Source organism: Leptodactylus fuscus, chromosome 2 (assembly GCF_031893055.1).
Source record: "Leptodactylus fuscus isolate aLepFus1 chromosome 2, aLepFus1.hap2, whole genome shotgun sequence".
NCBI classification, from domain to species: domain Eukaryota; kingdom Metazoa; phylum Chordata; class Amphibia; order Anura; family Leptodactylidae; genus Leptodactylus; species Leptodactylus fuscus.
The window spans coordinates 120,557,143-120,582,960 of record NC_134266.1 but is presented as its reverse complement, the minus strand read 5'-3'; the positions used below and the strand labels follow the sequence as shown (position 1 = coordinate 120,582,960).

General features: G+C 42.4%; 1 protein-coding gene across 1 annotated transcript in view; it reads right to left on the bottom strand.

Annotated features, from left to right (window-relative positions):
* The window catches only part of AGO4 (argonaute RISC component 4), a 35,492-nt gene extending 9,674 nt beyond the window's left edge, over positions 1-25,818 (bottom strand). Inside the window, exons 1-11 of the mRNA XM_075264512.1 lie at positions 25,497-25,818; positions 12,926-13,094; positions 12,710-12,830; positions 10,157-10,338; positions 9,924-10,060; positions 7,743-7,877; positions 7,570-7,657; positions 5,688-5,835; positions 4,282-4,401; positions 1,015-1,143; positions 380-513 (exon numbers count right to left, since the gene is read on the bottom strand). Coding sequence (XP_075120613.1) covers positions 380-513; positions 1,015-1,143; positions 4,282-4,401; positions 5,688-5,835; positions 7,570-7,657; positions 7,743-7,877; positions 9,924-10,060; positions 10,157-10,338; positions 12,710-12,830; positions 12,926-13,094; positions 25,497-25,515 — 1,382 coding nt within the window. The 5' untranslated portion in view covers positions 25,516-25,818. The remainder of the gene's footprint in view (positions 1-379; positions 514-1,014; positions 1,144-4,281; positions 4,402-5,687; positions 5,836-7,569; positions 7,658-7,742; positions 7,878-9,923; positions 10,061-10,156; positions 10,339-12,709; positions 12,831-12,925; positions 13,095-25,496) is intronic.

Below are 25,818 nucleotides of genomic sequence, written 5' to 3'. Positions count from 1 at the left end.
TCAGCCGCCAAGTGGCATCTGACAGTGGAGTGTTCAAAGGGATTCTATCATTAGAATCCCTTTTTGAACTAAGAACACGTCAGAATAGTCCTAAGAAAGGACAGAAAGCCTTAAGAAAGGACAAAAAGCTCAGGGTACGTCCAGTGGCCAGACTGAAAACTGCAGTGGCATAAAAAAAAATTGTCATTTTTTTCAATTTGCCATGTCATTCGTGCTGTATAATTCTCTATCTGGTACTGCCATCAGTACTGTACTACTCTGGCAGCACAAACCACACAAGCTCAAAAGTTATAAAACTGGTTGGTTACAGTCTAGTCAATCCTAGTCTTCTGCATCACTTGTCACTGGTAACATGACAAAGTCATAAGCTGAAACTCACTTTAACAAGTCCTCTCTGCACTGCTTCTGAGGTGCAAAGCAAGCAACAGCCCAAACTTTGATTTCAATGCCAGCGTAGAATTGTTTTCCTCTCATGTCCCACACACCCTGGTTTGGAGTAGCCACAGTTTTGTTCTAGAAAAAAAGAGGAAAAATGTATGTATATTAGTCTGCAAATGATGTTTCAGCAACCAATAAATATTTTCTGCTCAAATCATGCAGGTCATTTGTTGTAGCCAAACATGTCTGCCAAATAAAATGCAAGCTTAAGAATAAAGGAAATTGTTAAAAAACTAATGTAGTTGATGGGAATGTATAAGGATAAAAATCACAAGTAAACTGTGCTTATGGAATAATTTTAAAATATTCTTCTTGTATGAAAAAAATCTAGTTTTGTAGACACAGGTCTCTACAGCAGACAATGTAGGCGGGCTCAATCCTGTTTTACTGTATAGACCAGAACAGAATCTTCTCAATATTACAGGGGGAACAATTTAAAGATGCCTCTATTATTTGGCTACAAGCCTACAGAATTTAAAGCAATGAACCCCTATTGAATGAATGAATGAATGAATACATAAACTAAGATTAGAACAGGAGATATTCCCTTTGAAGTCATAAAGTCAAAACTCTTACCCGGCCACCATATTGAAGCATGGGAGCTGGAAGAACCCTGCCAGTGAGCTCTGTCATTTCATTATGCACAACTATGCCGAACTCTTTCAGATATGGGTCTGGTCCTCCCACCATGCTATTACTCTTCACCTGTAAAATAAAGTGATACTTTTCATTTGCATTGACATTCTATTGTTTTGGGCAACTTTTTATACATATGCATATTTGAAGCTAGGCTTAAAGCCGTTGTCTCATTAGGGACAACTCTCTTTAAAATGGTGTTTCCCAACTTTTCCAGGCTCAGAATTTCAGAATTTTTCTGCATGTGGCACCCCTACCAAATATTTTTTTTTCCAAAAGACAAAACACAGCAGCAGTCTTGATGTGCTTTTAAGCACAGTTTCTGAATTTATAGCTGGATCATAAACTTGTTTCACTTGTAAATTTCAAAAACCTCACCAAAAACCACATCAAAACTGCATGCACTTTTGTCCAATGCATTTTGATGCCGTGTTTGAATGCACCCTAAAAACCACCATTCAATACTTTCCACCCAGCACATACAAAAATTCATCTTTTACCATCACCAGGCTCTCTTGGTCCTAATATAGTATAATACTCTCCAGTGCCTCCCCCCTTTCTAATGCTCCCCAGACATAAAATAATGCTTCCCAGTGTCTCCCTGGTACCTAATAATGCTCCCCTGTGGCATCCAGGAAAGTAGTAATGTTCGTCAATGGCCCCCAGGCAAGTAATAATACCCCCAGTGGCCCCCAGGCAAGTAATAATATCCCCAGTGGCCCCCAGGCAACTAATAATATCCCCAGTTGTCCCCAGACAAGTAATAATATCCCCAGTAGTCCCCAAGCAAGTCATAATACATAAAAAACACACTTACCCATCCTCGTTCCCTTGGTGGTCTGCTGCTCTTATCTGCAGCTTGTTTCAGCAGGTCTTCACCAGGCATGACTGGCAGATGCCTGAGTGATAGATCCTGCTCTACTGTTCTCTTTAACTACATCGGCATCCTAAGGAAACTGATGTAGTTACATTCATTCAGAATTCAAACATTCAGGCATTTCCTCTCTGGGTTGTTGCAGCACCCCTGGGGGTCCCCACGGCACTCCAGTTGGGAATGGTTCCTTTAGAACATGGTAAGCAATCACCTGATTATGGGTATGCTTACATGGTGGAAAGTGAACAGGAATTTGAAGAGGACCTCAACCTCCTTTCCACTTTCCGGTCCCCCAGCTTTCTGCTGTAGCTTTACTCACTGGTTAGGCTCACATGAATGGAGCTAGTAGAGCTGACTGTGGTTGACATAGGAAGCTGTATGTAGGAAGGAAACATGGAAGTAGACTTGTGGGTGTAGGGGGGAAAGAGAGGTAGCACAAATGTGTGTACAGGAAAGAAAACATGGGGGACGCAATTCTGTGTGTGTGGCTGGGGAATACATGGAGGTAGCAAAGCAGTGGGTGTGTAGAACATGGAGACAACAGAGCTGTATGTGTAGGGAATTTGAAGGCAGACATTTGTGTGTGGTGGAGAACAGGCAGCAGAAATGTGTTTGTGTAGCAGAGGCATGTGTGAAGAAAGAAGCAGCACAAGGGCAGTATACAGCTTAAAGGCAGAGGCAGAAAAGACACTATATAAAGCCAACTTATTTTTCAGTTGGGGGGGGGGACTCTCACACAATGGTCTCTCCGAAAGAGGGTCCTGTTTTCAGAAGGCCTGTGGACCACCGATATAAACTGTTTTCTCAAATGGCTCTCTATCTCATTTTCAATTGTCTTGGATGATGGTTGGAGACTAGCTGCTATTGTGTGCTATGATTTCTGCTCATCTAACTCTTGGAACAACTATAGTGCCTGATAAAAGGAAAAACAAGCATTTCTGATACAAAACAAATACAACATTTCTTATATTCACTTTTACTATTGTTTTATGCAAAGTTTGTTGAATAGCTAGCTATCTTCCATGGATAAGACTATTATTTAACAGTATAGCCGTGTATTATATGGGGCTAGTTGTATTTTTAATGCCATTTTTAGGGGTAGCACCGTTTAATGTACTAAACAACATTCATTTTCTTATGGAAGATACTAATGTGAAATATTATTGCATCACTTTGCAGGAACAATGTACTTATTATGACATAATAGTATCATGGCAAGAAACACAAACATAAATATTTTCAAGTATGCAGGCATAGGCAACATAGACAGGCAAGACAAGCCCTTTAAATAGGCATTGATGTTATAACAAACTTTGTATTAAATAATACAGGCGATTGTATGAAACTTTGTAATGTTTGTCACAAGATCAAAAAATGCTCTCCCTTCCTGTGTAAAACAACTGTCACTATGAAAACCACTCATCTGTCTGTCTTGAGATAGCCTGGCGGTCACAGAAATGAGTTGCGATAGAAATCTATGGAGAGGACAGGGAGGAGGCGTGAGTAAGAAGAGACTGAGATAGGACAAGAAAGCCAACTTTTAGTCTGACTCTACAGTTTCCTATCACAGCCAGAGCACTTTATTCATCTCAGTACCTGCAAGTAATCTCTATTATGTGTCCTGTCTTAGAATCCGTGAGCGCAAGTTAGAGTAGATTCCTATAGTATTTACTGTGTGCAGTGTATGGCACTTAGTCTCTACCCACCATCTTAGAGAGAGTTGCTACTTCCAAAAACAGCATGTGTGTGTCCACACAAATATACCCCCCCCCCTCCCAAAAAAATAAATAAAAAAAATTGCTGGAAAAATCCCCCCAAAAACGTATCTTAGATTAAAGGGGTTATCCAGCTTCCCAAAATTAACTGCAAATACATCCATAGCATTGTTAAATAACCACCATTCCATTGTGCTCCCTTTGCTCGGCATTATTTTACTTGCTGCTCATTATATCAATGTTATTTACATGCAGTGAATCTGTGGACAAACTACATTTCCCATGATTCATCTGCCTGCTCTCACTCTGTGTACTCCTTTACCCTGTAGTTCATGAAGCAGCTCTCCTACGCATATCTGGCCAGCCAATAAATCACTTCCATGAGTGGCTTCAAGGAGCAAGGAGGTCACATGCTGGTGTGACGTTTCATTCTCTGGCCTAATTGCTCACAGGGAGAGGTAGTGGCCCCTATTTTTTAAAAACTGGATAACCACTTAAATCAAATAGATTTATATAGTAAAAAAAAAAAAAAAAAAAAAAAAAAAAAAAAAGTCACTTTAAAAAAACGCCATACTCCATAACTTGGTGATGCAGCTACAAAAGTGCAGAAGCACATACCAGCCGGCTGATCTCTTCCTGCCTGTCTGGAGCAGACCTGGCTGTTGCTTTTATCATAGTGGAGGTCTGGTTATCAGTCAGCTTCTTGATGCAGCGTTGTCCAGCCACAATGTTACAGACCTGACAAAATTTAAGAATTACACTTTGTGAAAAAAACATCTTAACAGAACACAATGTCCGTTGTTTAAAGAAGACCTTTCACGATGTGTGGTAGAAAGTTGACGGCTTTTCCGGTATTTGCCATGATAAATAATAATAGTGTAAGCCATTACTTGTGGCACTGATATCTCCTCAATGTCAGATGGAAGTGTCATCACTGAGCTGTGAGCAACACCCCCACCCCCCAACTGTACTCTTCCATAGACCTGTACTGTTGGGGGATTGGGGTGATGACACTGAGCTATAAGGAAAGCCTTTCTGACAAAGGGGAGATATTGGTACTGAAATTAACGGCACCGATATCTCCGGCACCGGGAAACATACTGTACATCAATGAGGACATGAAAGGTTCTCTTTAAAGACATATAACAGTGCTTAAACAAATTATTTTTTGCTTTTTTAAATGAAACTCTGAAGCCTAGAACTAATCTGTCCCACCCTATGTTAGGCGAAGGCCACATATACTGCGGAAACTCAGCCGAAAACGCACCTTGTACTTGTGTTTTGTCATTTTCTGACGCAGAAATTCAGCTGCATTTTTGCTCCATTTTTTCATCACCCCATACAAGTCTATGGGGGAAAAACAATGCTGAGTTTTTGCAGCTAAAATAAAAATGTTGAGTTTTTCAAAAATGCAGGTTTTCTGCAGTGTTTGCTTCTGCAATGTGTGGACATGATTAAATGAAAACTCATTCACGTTGCTGGGACTGCAGAAACCCAGCTTTTGACACTTGCACTTTCACAGAGGTTAAAGACACAGTTTCTGCAACATGTGGCCTTAGTCTACAGTATTCTGCAGGTTCCTCAAACACTTAAGTCTTCTGGAAATCCTAGTAGAGTTTTGTCTCCTAGTGATCTGTGCCATCTAATTTTAATGTCCAACTGCAAAAGAGTACAGCAGAGAGGCCCCTGCTCCAGCTAGATATCACACATAAACATGGCAGTGAGGCGAAGGGAGGCATGGCTCAGCCCCTGGGACACACAGGATCAACGAAAAGTAGAATATAGGGAAGTAATAGCTCTATTTTGTGCATTTTTTTGTTTAATTTCACTAGGACCTGTGTGTTTTGTTGCCCATATTACTTATTTTACCCACAGAAGAAACGAAAATCGAGTCTAGCTGGCCATCTTCAAAGAAAAGTCTTGACTGGCAGATTTTTCAGACAAGAGTACAGCATCGAGGACCTTTTCACTCCTACTAACCATAATACTCCAAACTATTTTGTAGTTTCTACTAAAGCACTTACCTCAAGGGGTAAATATGTGTGTTTCTGCTCCTGACCCACTTGCAGACAAGGTAAATGAGGATACTTTAACTGCAAACTGTATTTTTGCTTGAAGTATTGGGCCACTGTACACTCCATTGCCTGGCCATTCTCTAACTGCAAGGGAAAACTACAAAGGGAAAAACACATTAACTGACACCAAAGATGACCATACTTATCTGACCATGCTAAAAAGTGCCTATGTCATGGGCATCCAGAAGCGCCAGAGCCACGTGATAGCTTTCTATATGATCGGGTAAAGTGCTTCACCTGATCCCAGACATCTGTGCAGCTTTCTCACTGCCTAACACTGAATTGTGTGATCAGTACAGGCAGGAGGAAAACACAAAAGATACTCCTGTAATGTAGAGGACTGTACAAGAAAATTAGCCGTCACCATGCTGCAGGTCCCAACCAATATGCTATGGCACATGGAAAGATCAAGGACCTTTCATAATGTCATGAGCATATGACCTACACAGCAGATGAAGAGGTGGGGCTTTAAGCCACCATGGGCAGTAACAATGGAGTAGTTAAAATAAGGTTGTCCCTGATGTGGCATGAATCCAATAGGTGGCACTGTCTCGGTTCCTGGAGTGTTTGCTGCTAGTGGTTGCATTCCCTCTACAGTTAACACACCCTCCACCTCCGCATTTTTGGGTAAAGCACGGTCCAAGTATAGAATAACTATGCTTCTCGTAAATGCATCATTAACCCACCTGGTGGACACATGGGTGATGCCTCATACTTAAAGTCACAGGAAGTGGCATGGACACTGGAGCTAAGGCAGTGCCACCTACTGGATCCACGGCACACCTGGGAGCACCTTATTTTATTCACTCTATTCTAGCATCTACCCTATGAAAAAGTACTCACTATATTCTATATTGCAAAACTGTTTGTGTGAATATGTACAATGTGCTGTCAGTGTGTGGATGTATTGTGTCTGCATTTGTGCTGTGTGTGGCAGAGATGAGTATGTGTAAATATAATGTACATTTAGTAGAGCAACGTGTGTGTTGTTAGTGAAATTGACCTCTTCACTTCCTTGACCATCAGAAAATATTTAAGTGGTATTTTTCTCAATTTTTTGCCTTCTAAGCATTGGCTGTGCCTTACACCCAACGCGTTTTATAGCCTGAAATATACTGTGTTTAAACAGAATTTGTAAAAAACAATTAGGCTGCAGCAGTTTCTGCTGAAGTTATAATTGAACCAAAACCTGAAATTGATTCAAAAGAACCAAATGTTTGAAGGCAGGACTTGTACTTCTACTTCTAGGTGGACCCATTTCTGGTTCTGGTCCAAAAACTTTCACCATAAACTTTCTGTGACACCAACCTTCTAGAGGTTATGCCATTATGGACACATCCCCTGTCCACAGTAGAGGTAGTAAGTGTGCAATTGCCGGGTCCCCAATGATAAGGCGGGCCAAAAGTTGCTTATGAATGATTTTTTTCTGTATTGTTCCTTCTCTCCCATTAACTTGTTATTGTAAACAACAACAAAAAAAAAACAGTCTCAAAAGTAGTGAGCCGCAGCCAAAAAGCGCAGCAGGAAAAACTGCAGTGGAAACGCATCATGGTTTTTCCGGCGACAGAAAGTCCATAGAACATTCCTCTGCGGACTTTCTGCTTTAATTATATCCATACAGAAAACAGCAGCATTATCGTAGTTATAATTGACATGTTATGATTTACAAAAACACAACTAGTTTTTCAAATCGCAGCATGCCTGTAGTGGTTATTTTTCTGCGATGTGAGGATTGGATTAGCCAGAATCTCATCCCAGAATTTCCGCAATGTGGGGCCTTAACCTAAATGTGTTTATGATTATCAAATATCTTCAATATGAAAAGCCTTACGTCTGATGACTTGCCGGTCTCCTGGTGACATTACACACTCTATATTTCCTCTTCATCTGACCGCAGTGTGTGACCTCCACTTTTAAACCTAAATGGAAAATATATAAGATTAAAATACGGTAACTGTTACAGACAGGAGAGGGAAAGAGTAATACAGAAATTCTATGGCTGACCTCTTATTTCTTTGGTGAATTTCACACGCTGGGAGTCTGTCAGAGGCTTGGTCTGTTCATTGATGTTCTGAACATCAAGGACTTCACACATGAACTCGATGACTGGCTGGGCACGATAAAAAGCAGTTGCAGAAACTGAAAAATATATTTTAAAAATTGTTTAGATTTACTAAAATAAGGCACAATACAGAACTTCACACAGCAGAACAAATGGCAAGCCTATTCAGTGATATAATCGCAGCTGAAAATTTCTTGAAGAAAACCATCTTATATATAAGGCCAGAGATACATGTTGACATTTGGTCATGATTACGTCACAGCAAATTTGTGGAATTATTACAACCTAAGACCCCTTGCAGATGACCGTGGCCATGTTCAGTGTGCTATTGATGTATTTCACGGATAGCACACTGACCCATTCTTTTCTACGGACCTGAACACATGACCATAACACCTAGCACCCTAGCACCTGTACAGTTCAGTGAAGCCAGAGAAATACACAATTGCTCATTTGATCAAGTTCTGCCACATCCACAGTGAAGCAGAGGTGTGCTCTCCCTGGCTTCACAGAACTGAACATGCGCCAGGAGTACAGGTGCAAGGTAAGTATAAAAGGAGTGTTTCAGGGCTAGTTCACACGGGGGCAAAGAGGTGGATTTTGACAGTGGATTTCGCCTCAATATCCGCCTCCATACAATGGTGGTCTATGGAGACCACTAGCGGGCTGCCCTTTCTTCTTGCAGATTCCGCAGCTTGCCGAGACGCGGCTTACGTCTGGCGGCAGCAATCTCCAGAGTCGGCCCATTCATTTGAGCCAACTACAGAGGGGGAAGCCGCAACCGTGACGGTCGTGACAGGTGGGTTTTGACCAGAGAGTGACACGACTCCCCTTAGTGTTCTAACAGATTTCTTTTATTCTGCTGTTGGTACTAATACAGGTCACGCACCACACTGACGCCTCATTTTCAGGCCTTAGGCCGTTTTCCCACGGAGTAAAGCGCAGCTCATTTAGACACGTAAACAGAGCGAGGCGCTTCAAAACAGATCCCATTGACTTCAATGGGTGCCGGCTTACGCGTGCTACACATTGAAATCAATGGAAGGCTTTATAACCCATTGATTTCAAAGTGTAGCGCGTGTAAGACCGGCACCCATTGAAGTCAATGGGATCTGTTTTGAAGCGCCTCGCTCTGACACATGTATACGTGTCTAAATGAGCAGCGCGTTACTCCGTGGGAACGGGGAGTTAAAGGGGCTCTATCACTGGGAAAAGTCATTTTTATCTAAACACATGCTTGCATAAGCTTTAGAAATGCTACTTCACACCTACCTTTAGTATGTAAATTGCCTCAGTGGTTTCTGAATATGCTAATGCTAATGAGCTATATGCTAATGAGCTTTCAGCCAGTAAAGGAAGTTCCCAGCAGCCTCCTCTCTTCTATTATCTCCTATGTATGTGAGGCAAACAGGAAGCTGAGTCATCATCATAATCATCAGCAGCAGTCTCCCATAGGAAACAACAGGAGAGGTGTGCACGATGTATCGTGCAACAGTCTAATTAGCATATGAATAAAAACTGACTTATTCATAAACCACTGAGGCAATCTACATACTAAAGCTAGGTGTGAAATAGACTTTCTAAAGGCTATGTAAGGATTTGATTAGTTAAAAATGACTTTTCCTAGTGATAGAGCCCCTTTAAAGGTAAGTTCAGACATGGACGATTTGCAGATCTGTGGTACATGACAAATATTTGGGGTTTTAAAATCCACAGCATTTTCAGCAGGATCCATGGTAAAAATAATGGGCTGAGTCTAGACTTACCATTAGTAACCTTATCAAAGGAAGCACTTTGCCAGAGAACCTCACTCACTGACAAGTATATGGCTCCTATATTATCTCACTGTTATAAAGCTCAGCTAAAAATAAACTCATTTGCTAATCTGATAAGCTTTGTTTAACAAATGTGAACAAAACAGATTACTGAAACTAAAGCAAACACAAAAAGAATAACAAACGGATGCAAAAAACCTAATGTTGGCTGAACAAAGAGGCAAACGAATTTTCAGCCATATTTGTTTTTTCTGTGAGACATAACCACAGGGAAGCCTATCTGTTTGCAGTATCAGCATATCTGCTAACCACATGCTAAAAACTTGACATGAATGGCCTCTTACTCACCATCAATATTAAGCATCATGTTCCACATCGCAGGACGCACAGATTGGTGAAACCCAAACCAAACTTCACGACCCCCACCCAGTGGATGATAATAACCTTCAGGGGGTGAAAAGAATGAACGTCCAACAGGCGTATACCTACAGAGGTAAAATAAAGACATTAAATATACAGAAAACCAGCATCACACATAGCCAGAAAAAGTATCAAAACCACACGGCTAATTTGCAAAATACCTCATAGATGGCAAGTGACGAGTGATAACATCAAGAGCCTGCACAGAGTCATCGGGAACCTCACTTAAATGCCCAGCCAATGCCTCCAACAGAAGCTGCAGGCTCACAACTGAGACCCACTGAATAGTCACTTTGAACGTCTGGTCTTTGCCTTCACCCGGAAGGGTCACTTCTAGATCAACCTAAAAAGAGGAATGAATATAGATGAAAAAAGTCTTACATACTTATCATACTTATAATGGCACAAATGCCAAATGAAGGTTTTAACTTGGAGAAGTGTAAAGTCATATCTAAGTACTAATAATCTGTGTGCAACATATGTCCTAAGGAGAATAAAATTGGGCCAGTGGTTGAGAAGAACCTGGGTATACAAGTAGGTCATAGACTATATAACAGCATCTCATGTCAATCAGCTGTTTCTAAAGCAAACAGAGTGCCCTAGAACAGTGATGGCGAACCTTTAAGAGACTGAGTGCCCAAACAGTAACCCAAAACCCATTAATTTAACAGAAGGTGTCAACATGGCAATTTAATCGCCTACTATTTACATCATACAGGATCTATTTTATAGTTATTACAGTCTGTCCTAATATCTCATGTCTGCTATAAAATAGATAATGTGTGATGTAAATGAGGGGCACCCACACAGTACAATCTGCTCCACAGTGATCCCCGCACAGTACAATCTAATGCAAAGTGGCTTCACACAGTATAATATGTTCCACGGATGGGTGCCCACAGAAAGGCCTCTGAGTGCCATCTCTCGCACACATGCCATAGGTTCGCCACCATGGCTCTAGACTTACTGTGCTGGGATCTATTATCATTTTACAAACTCTGTGACTTCTGGCTTCCTTCATAGCTCTCGTTGTTTGCAACAAATTAGATTTTCTTTTTCCCGGCATGTTTAAAATTGAGAAACTTCCAATTTGGATTAAAGGTGTTTGGCCATGTCGGTTTGTCTGCAGTGCCTGGACCAGATCAGATAATATGCTAATTCATGAATACTGAGGGATAGTGTGTGTTTACACAGAGAGATAACAGCCCTGGCTTTCTCAGAAGCTCAGATAATAACAGTGTAATATGTGAACAAAAATTCATAACAGTTGTGAATCCATGTCATTTACCGGGATAAAAAGTAGCCTATGTGTTAATCAAGGTTATAATCTATCTATGTGCCGAATTTCTTTCAAATCCGTTCAGCCGTTTTTGTGTGATTGAGGAACAAACACACAAACATACACATACATATTGAGTACAAACTCAATTTATAATATTAGATATTAGCAGGATTAGTAGGATAGGATATAATATTAGTAGGAAGTAGGATAGGATATATATATATATATATATATATATATATATATATATATATATATATATATATATATATATATGTATAAGCCGAGTTTTTCAGCACAGTTTTTGTGCTGAAAAAGTGTGTCTCGGCTTATACTCACGTCAATACGGTAATTGAAAATGTTACATGACTGGTCTGCAGTGAAAGACATCTGTGGAGACCGCTGGAGTAACAATAGGTGAGTGGTGAGGCACCGCTGCCTCCAGGACTGCCCCAAGATGTTTTCAAAGCATTTTCTCTGCCTTGGAAACATCTTAAGGTGGTCTAAACACCACCTAGCAGCAGCAGCGCTGTTCCAGCGGCCTTTCACAGATGTCTTTTACTGCGGACCAGTGAAATTACCACTCGAGTCAATACAGTAATTGACTTGACCGTATTGACTCGGCTGCAGCGGGCCTCCGCTCCAGGCAGGCCCCCTCCCCTGGCTACAACACGTGGCCACGTTAGCTCAGGCCCGCACCCAGTGTGTGTCGATGACGTCTTAATGCGTCTAAGCACAGGCGGCGTCATCACACTACACTGAGACGCAGGAGCAGCCATGGGAGAAGACAAGCAGCTGCAGGAGAAGATGAGCAGTGGTGGCAGAAGATGAGCAGTGGCGGCAGAAGACGAGCAGTGGCGGTAGTGGGAGCAGCAGCGCGAGGTGGGTAAGTATGAGAACTTAATGTTTGTTTGTTCCCGGGCCTGCTCACTGCCAACCCCCACGTCAACTTATACTATAGGCCGTGGAGGCCGGCATTGAGTAGGCCCGTGCCCCAGCCGCGATCCCACTGCCGCTATTATTATGCTCGGGGGTCTTCTCAGACCCCCGAGTATGATAATCGGAGCCCCAGGGGAGGTGAGAGAAAATAATAAACAGATTTACTCACCTCTCCGGGATCCGATGTTAATCCTAGCCGGCTTCAGACCTATATGGTAAAATCCCAGATGTCACGTGGTCTGGGATATTACCATATAGGCCTGAAGCCGGCTAGGATTAACATGAGCACAAACAGAATGTCATGCATTTTCCCCCTCGGCTTATACTCGAGTCAGTAAGTTTTCCCCGTTTTTTTGTGGTAAAATTAGGGGATAGGCTTATATTCGGGTCGACTTATACTCGAGTATACACGGTATATAGTGAAAAGTCATTCTATAAAATTGATGGCTTTAAAAATGGAAAAGAATGAAAAAGAAAACTTAGACTTTCTCACCCTGTCTCTCCCAATTGGCAGTGGATGCGCAGTGTACATATTCCTTTTTCCATCATATCCAGGCTGTCGGTCTCCAAATATTTGCATTTTGAAGTGTCGCACCATTGTATCCACCACCTCCCTATAAGTGGGCAGCAAAGTTTAGCCATAGGACATAATTTCTGAGGTTATTGAATGGGAAAAAAATTGTCACATGCTAGTTTTAAAGATATTTACCTGTTCACTCTTCTGGGTCTTTTCTCAGGTTTAATGTCCACATCATAATGGTACACATCAATTTTTGGTATCTGTACCTGGAAGTGGTTGGCCAAAAGCCTAATTGGCTTTCCAAGGGTTCCCAGGCCAGGACGCCGCGGAGGCTGGAAGAGGTTGGTCGGTGGAGGACCTTGGAATAAAAAATAAGGATCAGTTTAGATATCAGTTGTTTCTAATTATTATGTATTTTATTGTAGCTGATGATCAACATTTTTTTTAACCCAGCACTGACTTACTGCTTAAATCTTAAATAAAATTATGTTGATTGCTGTCAGAAAATATCACCACCTGTACACCTATCTTTACCCCATCCCACTTGTTCGGTGCCTCCATGAGTTACCAGAAGCAACATTCCTGTTGGTGGATAGGGGAGGAAACCTCTGTATTATGACGTGCAATAGTATATGACATGACGACCCTGCATGCTACCAAGGAGTGGAAGAAGGAAAAGAGTACGGCTACAGTTCTTGACTACTCAGGGTTTGTTTGTAGTTTAACATGAAGACATACAAATCTGTATAGGTTCTGTACCCAAAAGTTATTGTATTTTTCAGACTATAAGACATGTCCCTCAGGTTGAATGTGGAGCAGGAGAAAGATTATGCAGACTATATTTTATAGGATAACCACTTTAATACCCTCACAAAGAATTTACCGTAAAAGCAGAGACCACTGCAAAATGGGTAATGGAAAAGTCAACTGCGCATGCTCCACCAGCCATTTTGCAGTGGTCTTTTACACAAGATGCCGCGAAGAGGAGGACACGCATCAGGAACAAAAGACAAAGGTGGCGCTGGAACCAATGACAAAGCTGTACTCTGCGCATAAGGGGAATGCTCCCTGTGCTCTCTGAGCACAATTAGCATAATGAAGAAAAGAAGAAAAAAAAAATCGAAATCAGGCTCAGACCTGCAAAAAAAAGGTAAGACTACATGCTTTTAGTTTAAAAACTTTTTTTTTTAATGATAAAACTCTTTTAACTCATCTCATAACTGCCATTTTTCAATTTTTGCTTTTATCTCCCCTACTGCCAAAAGCCATAACTTTATTATTTTCCATTCATAGAGGTCTATGAGTGCTTAATTGTTTTCAGGACAAATTGTACTTCATAATGGTGTCATTTAATATTGCATATGATGTGCTGGGAATGCTGTAAAATCATTCAGATTGGGATGGACTTGGAGAAATAGTGCATTTGTGTGACTTTCTCATGGGCTTAATTTTTACAGCATTCAATTTGTTAGAATGTTTTTTATTCAAATTTTTAAGGCCAGCAAAACAGCAAATAAAAGGCAGTTAGGCTTCTTTTATTGTTCTGCTACAACCAATACCGTATGGCAAAAATATTTCTATAAGTTTGTAGACCGTAGACATTTTTGGTGTTGCTTTACTTTATTTCCAGTTTACTTTAACAAATGCTGCTTTAGGGCATAATGGCAGTGGCTCAATTACTAGAACAATCCAATACTCATTCTAATATTACTTCACTATGTATAGATCTACTTCAAAATTATTTCCAGAATCTGTTCTATGTCCAAAGATAGGGAACTACCATGGGCTCCAATGTGGCTCCTCCATAGGCAAATTATGTCAGAATTTGAGGAAACTTTTGTCTACACTAATCAAGTATTCATCTCTAACTGCATGCTTTGGATTGACATTAGGGGGGGCCAGTGAAAACACAAATCTCCTTTAAACAGAATACAATATAAACATAACACATCTAAAAGGCTCTCCATAATGCTGCACTTCCCAACATTTCCTCCCTCATCTCTGTCACTTGCCAAACCCATGCTATCTGTTCATTCAATGACCTAAGCCTAAGATCCTCTATTATCAGAACTTCCCACTCCCTAGCGGAGACTTCTCCCGAGCTGCACCACTTCTCTGGAATGCTCTACTCTGGACAATCAGATTAACTCCCAATTTCTACAGCTTCAAGCACAAACTAAAGACACATCTTTTCAGACAGGCCTATCACAATTCCTAATGTAAACCCTTCCACAGTTAGAATCCCTAAAACAAACCCTCCTCTGTTCACACTCCCACATTACAAATAACCAATGCCGACACAAACAACAATAGTAACATATCCAAGCTCACATCTACGCACATCTCTTTTACTCATACTGGTGGTAATAGGATCCACATGCTAAAAAATAAAAAGAATTCTGGATCCACAGGTTACAATCCTTAGAATTGAGGAACCTCAATCATGAATACAAATTACATAGCCTCCTACAACTTTGTTATGTGTTCACACTTATCTGACATTTTATCTCCTCTCTTACAGACATGGTGAGGACCAGTCTGGCCCTCCTATTATATGGGATCATCTCTCTCATGCACTTTGCACTGTAGCCTTTATTGAGGTATTATCTATATGTAGACTTGCATGTTATCTTTTTCTCTCTACTTTACGCCTTTCTCCTTCCTTCATCTACTTTCACTCTTTATTTAGTTTTAATATGTTCACCTCTACATACTTTCTTTCCTCCTGGGTCTAGAGATGATACCATGTAGCCAACAGCTGTCAGTTTGACATTACTATGTGCAGCACATCACTACTTGTGGAAGTAGGTAGAGCTTTTACAGGGCAGAGATGGCGTGCTCCCCTTCACAACTGTTGCATCTTACAACACAGGTAAGACAATCCCTGCTTCCCACTGTTATCCATACTGCTGATACTGGTTGACAGCCCCTTTCCCTACATCATGTTAGACTGTCCTTATTCACAAGTGTTCCTTGTGTAAGTGTAAGCGGCCTTCAAAAAATGGCTGCCAACCCGTGCACTCGGCTCTTGCCTGTGTGCCGATGGCAGAGCCAACTGCACAGGCGCCGGAGTGTGACCCTAGCCGGAGGAAGAGGCGGTTGCTGTTGAAGATGGAGGCGTCGCTGGAGAGAGTTCTCTGGCAGCATTGGGGACGTCCCCAGTGCTGTTTGAGCACTGGGGCCTGTCCCCAGTGCTGTTTGAGCACTGGGGCCTGCCCCCAGTGCTGCGAGAGAACTCATTTGCATACTGGTAAAAACTGGTATTTCTACCGAATGGCGGGCCAGAGGCGACTGATAAAGGTAGGAGAAGAATAGCCTTTCTTAAGTGTTAACTAGAAAAAAAAAAGTATTTTAATGGTAGAATCCCTTTAAAGCTATTCCTACATGTCAACCAGAAAAAATAGTGTTTTAATGATAGGCTCTCTTTAAGTAATAGATCAACACAAAATAGCAGATAATTGTGAAGTGGAACAAAATAATACATGGTTTTCAACATTTTAATCAAATAAAAATCTGAAAATGTGAGGTGCAAAAGTATTCAGCCCTCTGTATCAATACTTTGTAGAGCCACCTATCGTTGCAATTACAGCAGCAAGTCTTTTGGGCTATGCCTCTACCAGATTTGCGCATCCAGTGGACTGAGTCTTTTGCCCATTCTTCTTTGTAAAATAGCTCAAGCTCAGAAAGATTGGATGGAGAGAGCATTTTCGGACACAGGGAAACCTAATGTCTATGTGTAACACTTTATTTATATGTGTTCTAGGCAAAGGGGGTGATTTAAATTTTTACTTCATTGTTTTTTATTTTATATTATATATATATATATATATATATATATATATATATATATTTTTATTGACCGATGTGTTGGGAAGGGGGTGTTAATGCCTGTGAACAGCAAAGTCCCGGTGGCTATGGTGGCTGCTCTGCTACTGAGCGAATGCCATAGTTAACCCTTTAAAGGGATTCTACCACTAAAACACTTTTTTTTCTAGTTACCACGTCGGAACAGCCTTTAAAAAGGCTATTCGTCTCTTACCTGTGAAAGTGCTCTCCGCCGCGCCGTTCGTTCAAAATACCGGTTTGTACCGGTATGCTAATTAGTTCTCTCGCAGCGATGGGGGCGTCCCCATCGCAGGAGCAGCGATGGGGGCGTCCCCATTGCAGCTCGAAAACCGACCGCAGCGCCGCCTCTCTGGTCTTCGGTGTCCTCCCCTTGCTTCTTCAGCGTACTGTCGGACGCCTGCGCAGTATGCTCTGTTCGGCGAAGATTGCCGAACGTACTGCGCATGCGCGAAATTGCCGTCCCAGCCATAGTGCGGGCACCGACAGACGCTGAAGAGGCAAGGGGAGGATACAGAAGACCAGAGAGGCGGCGCTGCGGTCGGTTTTCGAGCTGCAATGGGGACGCCCCCATCGCTGCTCCTGCGATGGGGACACCCCCATCGCTGCGAGAGAACTAATTAGCATACCGGTACAAACCGGTATTTTGAACGAACGGCGCGGCGGAGAGCACTTCCACAGGTAAGAGACGAATAGCCTTTTTAAAGGCTGTTCCGACGTGGTAACTAGAAAAAAAAGTGTTTTAGTGGTAGAATCCCTTTAATGAGCGGGTCAATTTTCGTTTTGCATTTCCATTTTTCCCTCTCTACCTTCGAAGAGTCATAACTTTTTCATTTTTCAGTTCACAGAATCATATGATGGCTTACTTTTTGCAAAATAAATTTTTGCTTTGTAATGGCACCATTCAATATCCTGTACAATGTACAAAGAAGCTGTAAAAAAAAAATGAGGTGGAATTGGAAGAAAAAAAAAAAATTCATTTGCGCCATTTTCATACGGGTTTCATTTTTACGGCCTTCACTGTGTGGTAAAAATGACTTGTTACCCGTGTTTTGAGGGTCAGTATGATCACGACGATACTAAATTTATCTACCGTATATACTCGAGTATAAGCCGACCCGAATATAAGCCGAGGTTCCTAATTTTAGCATAAAAAACTGGGAAAACTTATTGGCTCGAGTATAACCCGGGGGTGGGGGGGTGGGGGGGTGTCTGGGGTGGGGGGGGAATGCAGCAGCTACTGGAAAATTTCAAAAATTAAAATGTTCGGAGTTTCTGGGTGCAGTAGTTGCTGGGTGCTGGAAAAGGGGAGGGGGTGTTTTGGTTGTCTGCCTGCCCCTTCCCTGAGCTTGAGGACTGTTTTTTTTTACTCCCACTTGGAATTCAGCCTGGCTGAATATAGAGTATCTGCAGTGCTCCTATTAACCCCTTCCCGACGGAACAGGAGCACTGCAGATACTCTATATTCAGTAGAACGGGCACTTTCAGACACAGGGATACCTAATGTGTATGTGTTTCACAGTAATTTTCAACTTTTATATGTATAGTAGGGAAAGGAGTGATTTACAACTATTATTTTTTTTATTATATATTTTAAAGCTTCTTTTTTTCCCCACTATTTTATGGGAGATTCTAGACATCACTATTGCGGCTGGTCTTAGACCCCCCCCCCCCCCAAAAAAAAAATAAAAAAAATAAATCTCTTTTGCTTGACTCGAGTATAAGCCGAGGCGGGCTTTTTCAGCACAAAAACGGGGCTGAAAGACTCTGTTTATACTCGAGTATATACGGTAGTATTTGTAATGTATTTAAAATGTAAAATATGAACATTTTTTGGTGCCATGTTCTGACACCTGTAACTTTTTCATATTTACTACTTACTTTAACTTTTTCATATTTATAAGTATGGAGCTGGTTATGGTATCTTTTTATGCAAGACAATATGACATTTTTGTTCATGCCATTTGGGAGAAGTTCTGATGGTTTGATCACTTTTTATTCAATTTTTTATTAAGAGGCAAAGTGTGGAAAAAAAACACCAAATTGTCTATTTTGTTTTATATACCAATATCCTCCATAAAAGTACAGAGGACATCAGGAAAGGGTTAAACCTTAAATTAACGGAGCATTACCCAGCAACCTTCTCATTAATATTCAGTGCACTGAGGTGATGTCACAGTGCAGTGAATACTAATGAGCCTGCAGGTGAGTGAAAGTGACTATTCATCAGGTGAAAGGACCTGAAAACCAAGCCACTCCCAGTAATCCTAGATGAGTTGACATCTCTGCAAATATGAAGCTCTACTTTGGGCTTTCCACTGTAGGAGTCACATGGCTGGTATGTGGAGAGGAAATGAAGGCGGAAGACTACCTTGGGTACCTCTGTGTGATATTAGCCTTAGGGCCCATTCACACATTGGACTCCGTTGCTGATTTTGTGGCACATTCCGCCCTGATTCTGCCTTTCTGCTGACTAAGCTAACTTATCTGGGCACATATGTTACAAGATGCTGGAAGAAAATGACGGGGCTGATTAAAACTTTGTGGTATTATTTGTCAAATAGCAATGAGTCTACAAGTAGCCCAACAATAAGTGGTGACAAAGGTTTTTTAACAACACATCCTACGGAAAGCAAGCTCTGTGAGAAAGCGTAACAAGTGGAGAATAAAATGCTTCTTGTCAGCTACTTGCTATATTAGCCACCTGTTCACATGAGTGTATCCTTAGCTCTGCTGCCTGCAGAGAGGAATCAGGAAGATCTTCCCAATGCTCTGCTCAGAGCTATTTATAAATACGTGAACGGTCCCTCAAGTTAAAGCAGAAGACGATCCTGACATAACGAAGTGACCAAATGTTCCTCAGCAAATTCACTATGGAGCACTGTTACAGCTGTGGAGAGGCAACAGGTGACCACGTATGTACAAAATTATTACCATCAGAATTAAAAGGGGAACACTGCTTAAAAGGAAACGGATATATGGGGGAAAAAAAATCCATTCTGCAGGCAGCATGTTATGGTGAAGGGGAAGCACAGAAGATTGATATATATTTTTTCAGAAAAGTTCCACTTTAAAACTTTTCATTCATTGTTTTGCCATCTATACTTGTAGACAAAGGGGGCATTCACTGGGCCTAATCTGGAGCAGACTGCGCGAATGGATGCTAGTGCAGTGCCCTGGCTTTCAGTTGCGGCTACCCGGTTTTTGGTCTAGAACCTGAGGTGGCCTCCGCCTCAGGTTCCGGACCAAAAAACCCCTTATGAACTTACCCTTAGGCTGCGTTCACACGAGTTTTTTGGTCAGGAATTTGGTCAGAAAAAAATCCGCTTCAGGAAAATTCATGAGGCATTTTTTGCTGAGTTTTTTTTAAGCGTTTTTCAGGCGTTTCCACCTGAAAAAAAATCAATGCAAGTCAACGGGAGGTGGAAAATCCGCCTGGTGTTTTTTTGCCAAAAAAACGCCTCCCATTGACTTGTATTGATTTCCTGAGGCAGAATCCGCCTGAAGAATAGACATGTCACTTCTTTTTCCCACTAGGAAAATCCGCTAGCAGAAAAAAAAAAAAAAAAAAGATTACATAGGCCTGTACGGTGAGGCGTTTTTTGTTCAGGATTTTGAGGCAGATTTCTGAACAAGAAAACCCTGTGTGAACATAGCCTTCTATTGGGATGCTTTTTTTGGTGGCTAATTTTGAGGCGGATTCCTGACCAAAGGTTCAGATCCAAAAACTGGGTAGCCGGACTGAAAGTCGATGCACTGCATCGGCATCCAGCTGCGCACTCCACTCCGGATTAGGCCCAATGAATGGGCCTAGTCCAGAGGAGGGAGTTTCTTCAGGCTGAATCGCGAGGCAACTCCGCATGAAGAATAAGCATCTCACTTCTTTTTTCCGGGAGCCGGAAGAAACGGCTCCAGGAAAAAAGATCTGAGTGGCTCCCATTGATTTTATTGATTTTCTGCTAGCAGAAAAAGGAACCCATTGAAGTCAATGGGGGGCTTTTTTTCAGCGCTGAAATTCAGCACCAAATTCCTCAACATTTTCCTCCTGCACCCTTACGGTAAGTTCACACAGAGTTTTTTGGTTAGGATTTTGAGGCTGTATCCGCCTCAAAATCCTGACCAAAAAGATGTCTCCCATTGAAATCAACAACTATATCGACTCCCGGAAAAAAGAAACCAGAGGCACTCCCTCCTCCGGACTAGGCCAATTCATTGGGCCTAATCCGGAGCGGAGTGCGCAACTGGATGCCGATGCAGTGCACCAGCATCCAGTCGCGGCTACCCGTTTTTTGGTCCGGAACCTGAGGAAGCCTCCACATCAGGTTTTGGACCAAAAATCACAGTGTGAAGTTACCCTAACAGCTCCAGGAAAAAATACTTGACCGGCTCCCATTGATTTCAATGGGAGCCTTCTTTTTGGTCAGGATTTTGAGGCAGATACGGCCTCAAAATCCTGACCAAAAATCCCCGTGTGAACTTACCATAAGACTCCACGGGACGTCCTGCAGTCAAAAAGCGCTGTGGGAAAAACCTTGGCAGCAACACATCGCAGTTAGAGATGAGCGATTACTGTTCGGATCAGCCGATCCGAACAGCACGCTCGCGTAGAAATAAATGGACGTAGCTGGGGGATTAAGCGGCCAGCCGCCGTCAAAGCGGAAGTACCAGGTGCATCCATTCATTTCTATGGAGCGTGCTGTTCGGATCGCTGATCCGAACAGTACTCGCTCATCTCTAATCGCAGTTCTTCCCACAGCACTTTAAACAGAAAGTTCACAAAGTTTTCCTCCGCAGACTTTCTGTTACAATTATATCTATGGGGAAACTGCCGGCGTTTACGTAGATATAATTGACATGCTGCAATTTCCAAAACTGCGGCGGTTTTGTAAATCGTGGCGGGATGGCATGGCGGTTTTAATCGCAAAGTGGGCATGGAATTTGCTAGAATCTGATCAACTTTGCCCTTACTGTAAAATGCAGCGATTTTTTCCGCTGCAAGCAAATCGTGGCGTTCTGTCTGCGGAGCACCGGCCTTAGACTTTTTTTTTTTTAAACTGTAATTTTTATTGAAGTTTTCATAATATAAAATAACAAGGTAATGGGAGAGAAAGAACAATACAGAAAAATAAAAACAAAACAGAGTAAATCCCACAACTATCAGCAACACAGTTTTTCTTGGAAAACGCCACGATTTTTGCCGCAGCGTTTCTGACCTGTGGGGCCCTGACACAACGATCAGGAAAGCAAGGATGGTAATAAACTTTCCCTGCCTTGTCTCTAGGAGCTCTGGATGAAGTTACAGCCGGCTCCTAGTTTCAGAAGCTGTACGATTTTGTGCAGCTGCTGAATTCTGCTTGGATGCTCCTGTACGTCCTTGCAGAACAAGGCAACCACCTTCTGGACATATTTACCCAATGGGTGGTCCGGAAGTGATTAAAGGGGTTGCCCACTTTTAGACCAATACTGAGAGACCAGTGTCATTGTCTGCAAAATAAAATGTTATACAATTTTCCAATGTACTTTCCTTATTAATTCCTCATGGTTTTCTAGATCTATGCTTTCTTTTATTCATTCTGCTTCCTCCCAGTGGATGACATCTGAACATGGTCATGTGATGAGCGCACAGGTACACCGCTCGTTATATTCACAGTACAGTAGTCAGACATCTGCCTTGTAACGAGCTGTGCACCTGTGTGTCCATCACATGACCATGGACTGTATATCACATGACCATGGACTGATTTTTATCCACCCATCAGTAAGCAAAATGAATGACAACAAGCAGAGATCTAGAAAACCATGAGGAATTGGTGAATAATGTACATTGGATTTGTATTTAGTATACAAACAACATCAGTCTCTCAATATTTGTCTGAAAGTAGACATCCTCTGTAAACTTTGAAGGATAAGCAGCTGTGAGTACACAAAGGGTAACATTATATAACTTATATTCTGTGGTTTTTAGCACTCTTCCCATCTACCTGCTGTATCTGAAATTTGCAGTTCACTCTGAGCTGGCAGGTGGAGGATTCTGTGTCTAGCCAAAAAAAATGGTTTCCCTTCGGAGAGGCTGCATATGGACACTGGTGGTTTGCTTTTAAAATCCATTCAAATGAATGAGTTTTAAAACTGACCCCAGAAAGCCGTTCCTTGGCCAGTTTCTCCACGGCTTAGGGCGGAAACCTGGCAGACTGTGACGGGGCACACAGGGGCGCAAGAGTGAACGCCCCCTTGCGCAAAAACAACTCCAGGATCAAGCAGAAAATGGCATTGGTTATGATTAAATGCTCCAAGGTCAGACTAAAACCTGTATCTCATCCCCTACCCTTCTCCATAGACTTCTATAGAGACAAGTCATTTGAGCCCTGTGACCTGCAGGGATACAGAAGCGAAATTTTAACAATATAAGTTGGTTTAGCAGAATAGTGGAGCAAGGAAGCTTGATATAACAGTAAAAAATGGCAATTCTATTGGATTAGTATATTAAAGTTTCTTATAATGGCCTCTACTACTTATTTATGTAAAGTTTGTTGAAGCAACAGTACCTATTTAAATATGGATGAGCTATCCTTAGAATAGGGCATCAATATGTGATTAGCGGGACGCCTGGGGCCCACGCAGATCAGATGACTGTTGCACTCTAAAGAGCACCGCTGCCACTTCACAGGTCAATGATGTCACATTCATAAGTCACATGGTCTTTGTACTGCTCAGTCCAATTCAAGTGAAGAGGGCTGAGCTGCAGAACCAAATGCTATAACTGCAAATCCAGTTGCTATAGAATGTATGGCCCTGTGCTTGGCAAGCAGTGAAGAGGCCGCAGGACTCAAATGTCTCTTCAAACGACAGGTTAGTTTGATGCCAGGTATTGGACCGTCTCCAATCTGATATTAATCCTATCCTGAAGATAGGTCATCAATATCTTAAAGAGTACCCCTTTAGGCCTGTAATGGCAGGATCTAATAGTCAGTTTTACACTAGCAGCATAACTACCATAATGTGCTGTCATACAGAAATATAATATTGTGTTATATGAGCAATTTAAGGATCACATGTTCAATAAAACTGCAGACAAAAACAAAAATATAAAAATAAACCTTTTTTTCCCTTAATTCTTTTATGAAATATTTGCTATCTCCACATCAAACTCAAGCGATTTTATCACATTTATTTCCCCATTGAACACTGTTAAACAAAAAAAAGGTTTGAAAGAGTGTAGAAACTGATTTTTTGCATTTTTTTCCGCCCCCCAAGCACATAAAGTGATCAAAAAGCTAAATGACGGACTTATGGCCATAATACAGCCACAGACATGTATTTGTGTGAAAGTGGTCTAGGGCTACATTCACATCTTGTCAGAGTCTTCACCTGACTTTGGTGGGAAAAAAAAAAGTCCTGCATGCACAGGTTTGTAGGCCTTGGTTTCAGTTTGAAGTCAACAGACGACGCCTCCGTTGCGGAGATATTGCACATTTTGTCAATATCCAAATTAACTTTTTGGAGCACAGAGAGCCTTGCCATTGCTCGGAAGAGGTAAGCCTCCCAGCCACTATCTCTCCCTTCTTCTTTGATTGACAGGGCCAGGCAATGTTTACCTAATCTAGCCCTGTCCTGAGTTCTGTCCCACTCACCGGTGGTCATATTCTTAGCACACGTGCAGTACATTTCCCTTGGGCCAGTCAAGCATCATAGCAGTACTGAGCATACTGTAAGAATATAAGTAACAGTGAGTGCAACAGGCATACCTAATGTTTACCTAATGTTGGATGTCAATCAGAGGAAAAAGGGAGGGATAGAGGGCAAAACAGCAAACCGTCCACGCTGCCAGAGGAAGTCATGGCCGGTCTGACATCCTGTAGTGTTCAGTACAGGTGAAATGTAATATTACATGCTGTTCATTCAGATACATACAAGACAAAGACGGTTCGAGTCTACAGAATTAGAAACCCTCAATGATGTCCGAATGCTGTTATAGGGCATTTATGCAGAGGCTGTTATCAGGAGCCGCAGATCAAGTGTATTCTAACCTTTGTATGGTGGTTGGATATAAACCATGCCCATGAACAAGGGTTAGACAATGTTCATGGGCCTCAACTAATCCCAAACAGAGTACAGCCACTCTTAAATATATGCTAGAAGATACTAAAGTCTGCTAAACCTTCCTTCCGAACAGGCATGTTAAGAAATACAGTGGCCAATAAACTGCTGCTATGTCAGTGTACACAGCTGTCTGTTTCTGGTCAGATAAACTGCCCCAATCTGCAGAACTTGTTAGCGTCACAGATCTGTGAGCCATGGGTTAGCTTTGGCAATCCTGTAAATAGCATACATGACGTGCACAGGGCCAGAGTTTGTTAGCAGTAGTACTATGCTGCAGTAAGTATAGGGAGGGCTCAGCTACTGTACAAGGAAGTGAGATGGGAAACACACACACACACATTGCTTGCGCACTAATATTGAGCAATTTGAGAGTAAGGTGTGTGAGGACAATGATGGGGTGGATCACATCTCTACACCACACACACATTCCTGCAGCTATCCCTTAGTACCTAGGACAGCCACCCCATAAGAAGCCTCACTAACAAGCACGGGAATGGCTAAAGACATAAGCCCTTCCCTGAAAATAAAGGTCTCCTTGTCATCAAAGCACTGCCCATGGACGATCCGTCAACATCCGAGCTGTAACATAAGCTTGCAGGCAGCTCCGGCAGTGTGTGCCCGCAGGCAGCAGCCCTTTAAATGTACAACAACAAGGAGGCCAGCACGTCCCCATCACCTACTATGGGGGGCACAGCCAGCACACCCCGCAGCTCTACGCCCCCATTTGTAGCTCTCGATCAAATCCGACCTGCCTCAGGTGAGGCCTACCCACCCCGGGCTTTCCAGGCCTACCCCGAGCCTCTAAGGCACGACTTACCGGGCCCCACCGCCTCCATCTCCGCAGCAGTCCTCTCCGGGAGTCTCTTTTTCTCCGGAATATTTGCTCCGGGTGGGGGTCCCTCCACGGACGGAATCGGGTCTGGGGGAAGGGAGGAAGCCTCCGACAGACGGGGCGCTTCAGCTGTCAAGGAAGTGGCGCAGCTCAGCGCGGAGCGGACAAGGGCTCTGTATGGCGGGGGGAACACGGAGGACAATGACGGAGTCGCTGATCAGCTGTGCTCGGACGGCGACACCGAAGACGGAGAAGAGTGGGGACCGAGCGTGGAGAACGGGGGCGCGCACTGGGTATGGGGGCGCGC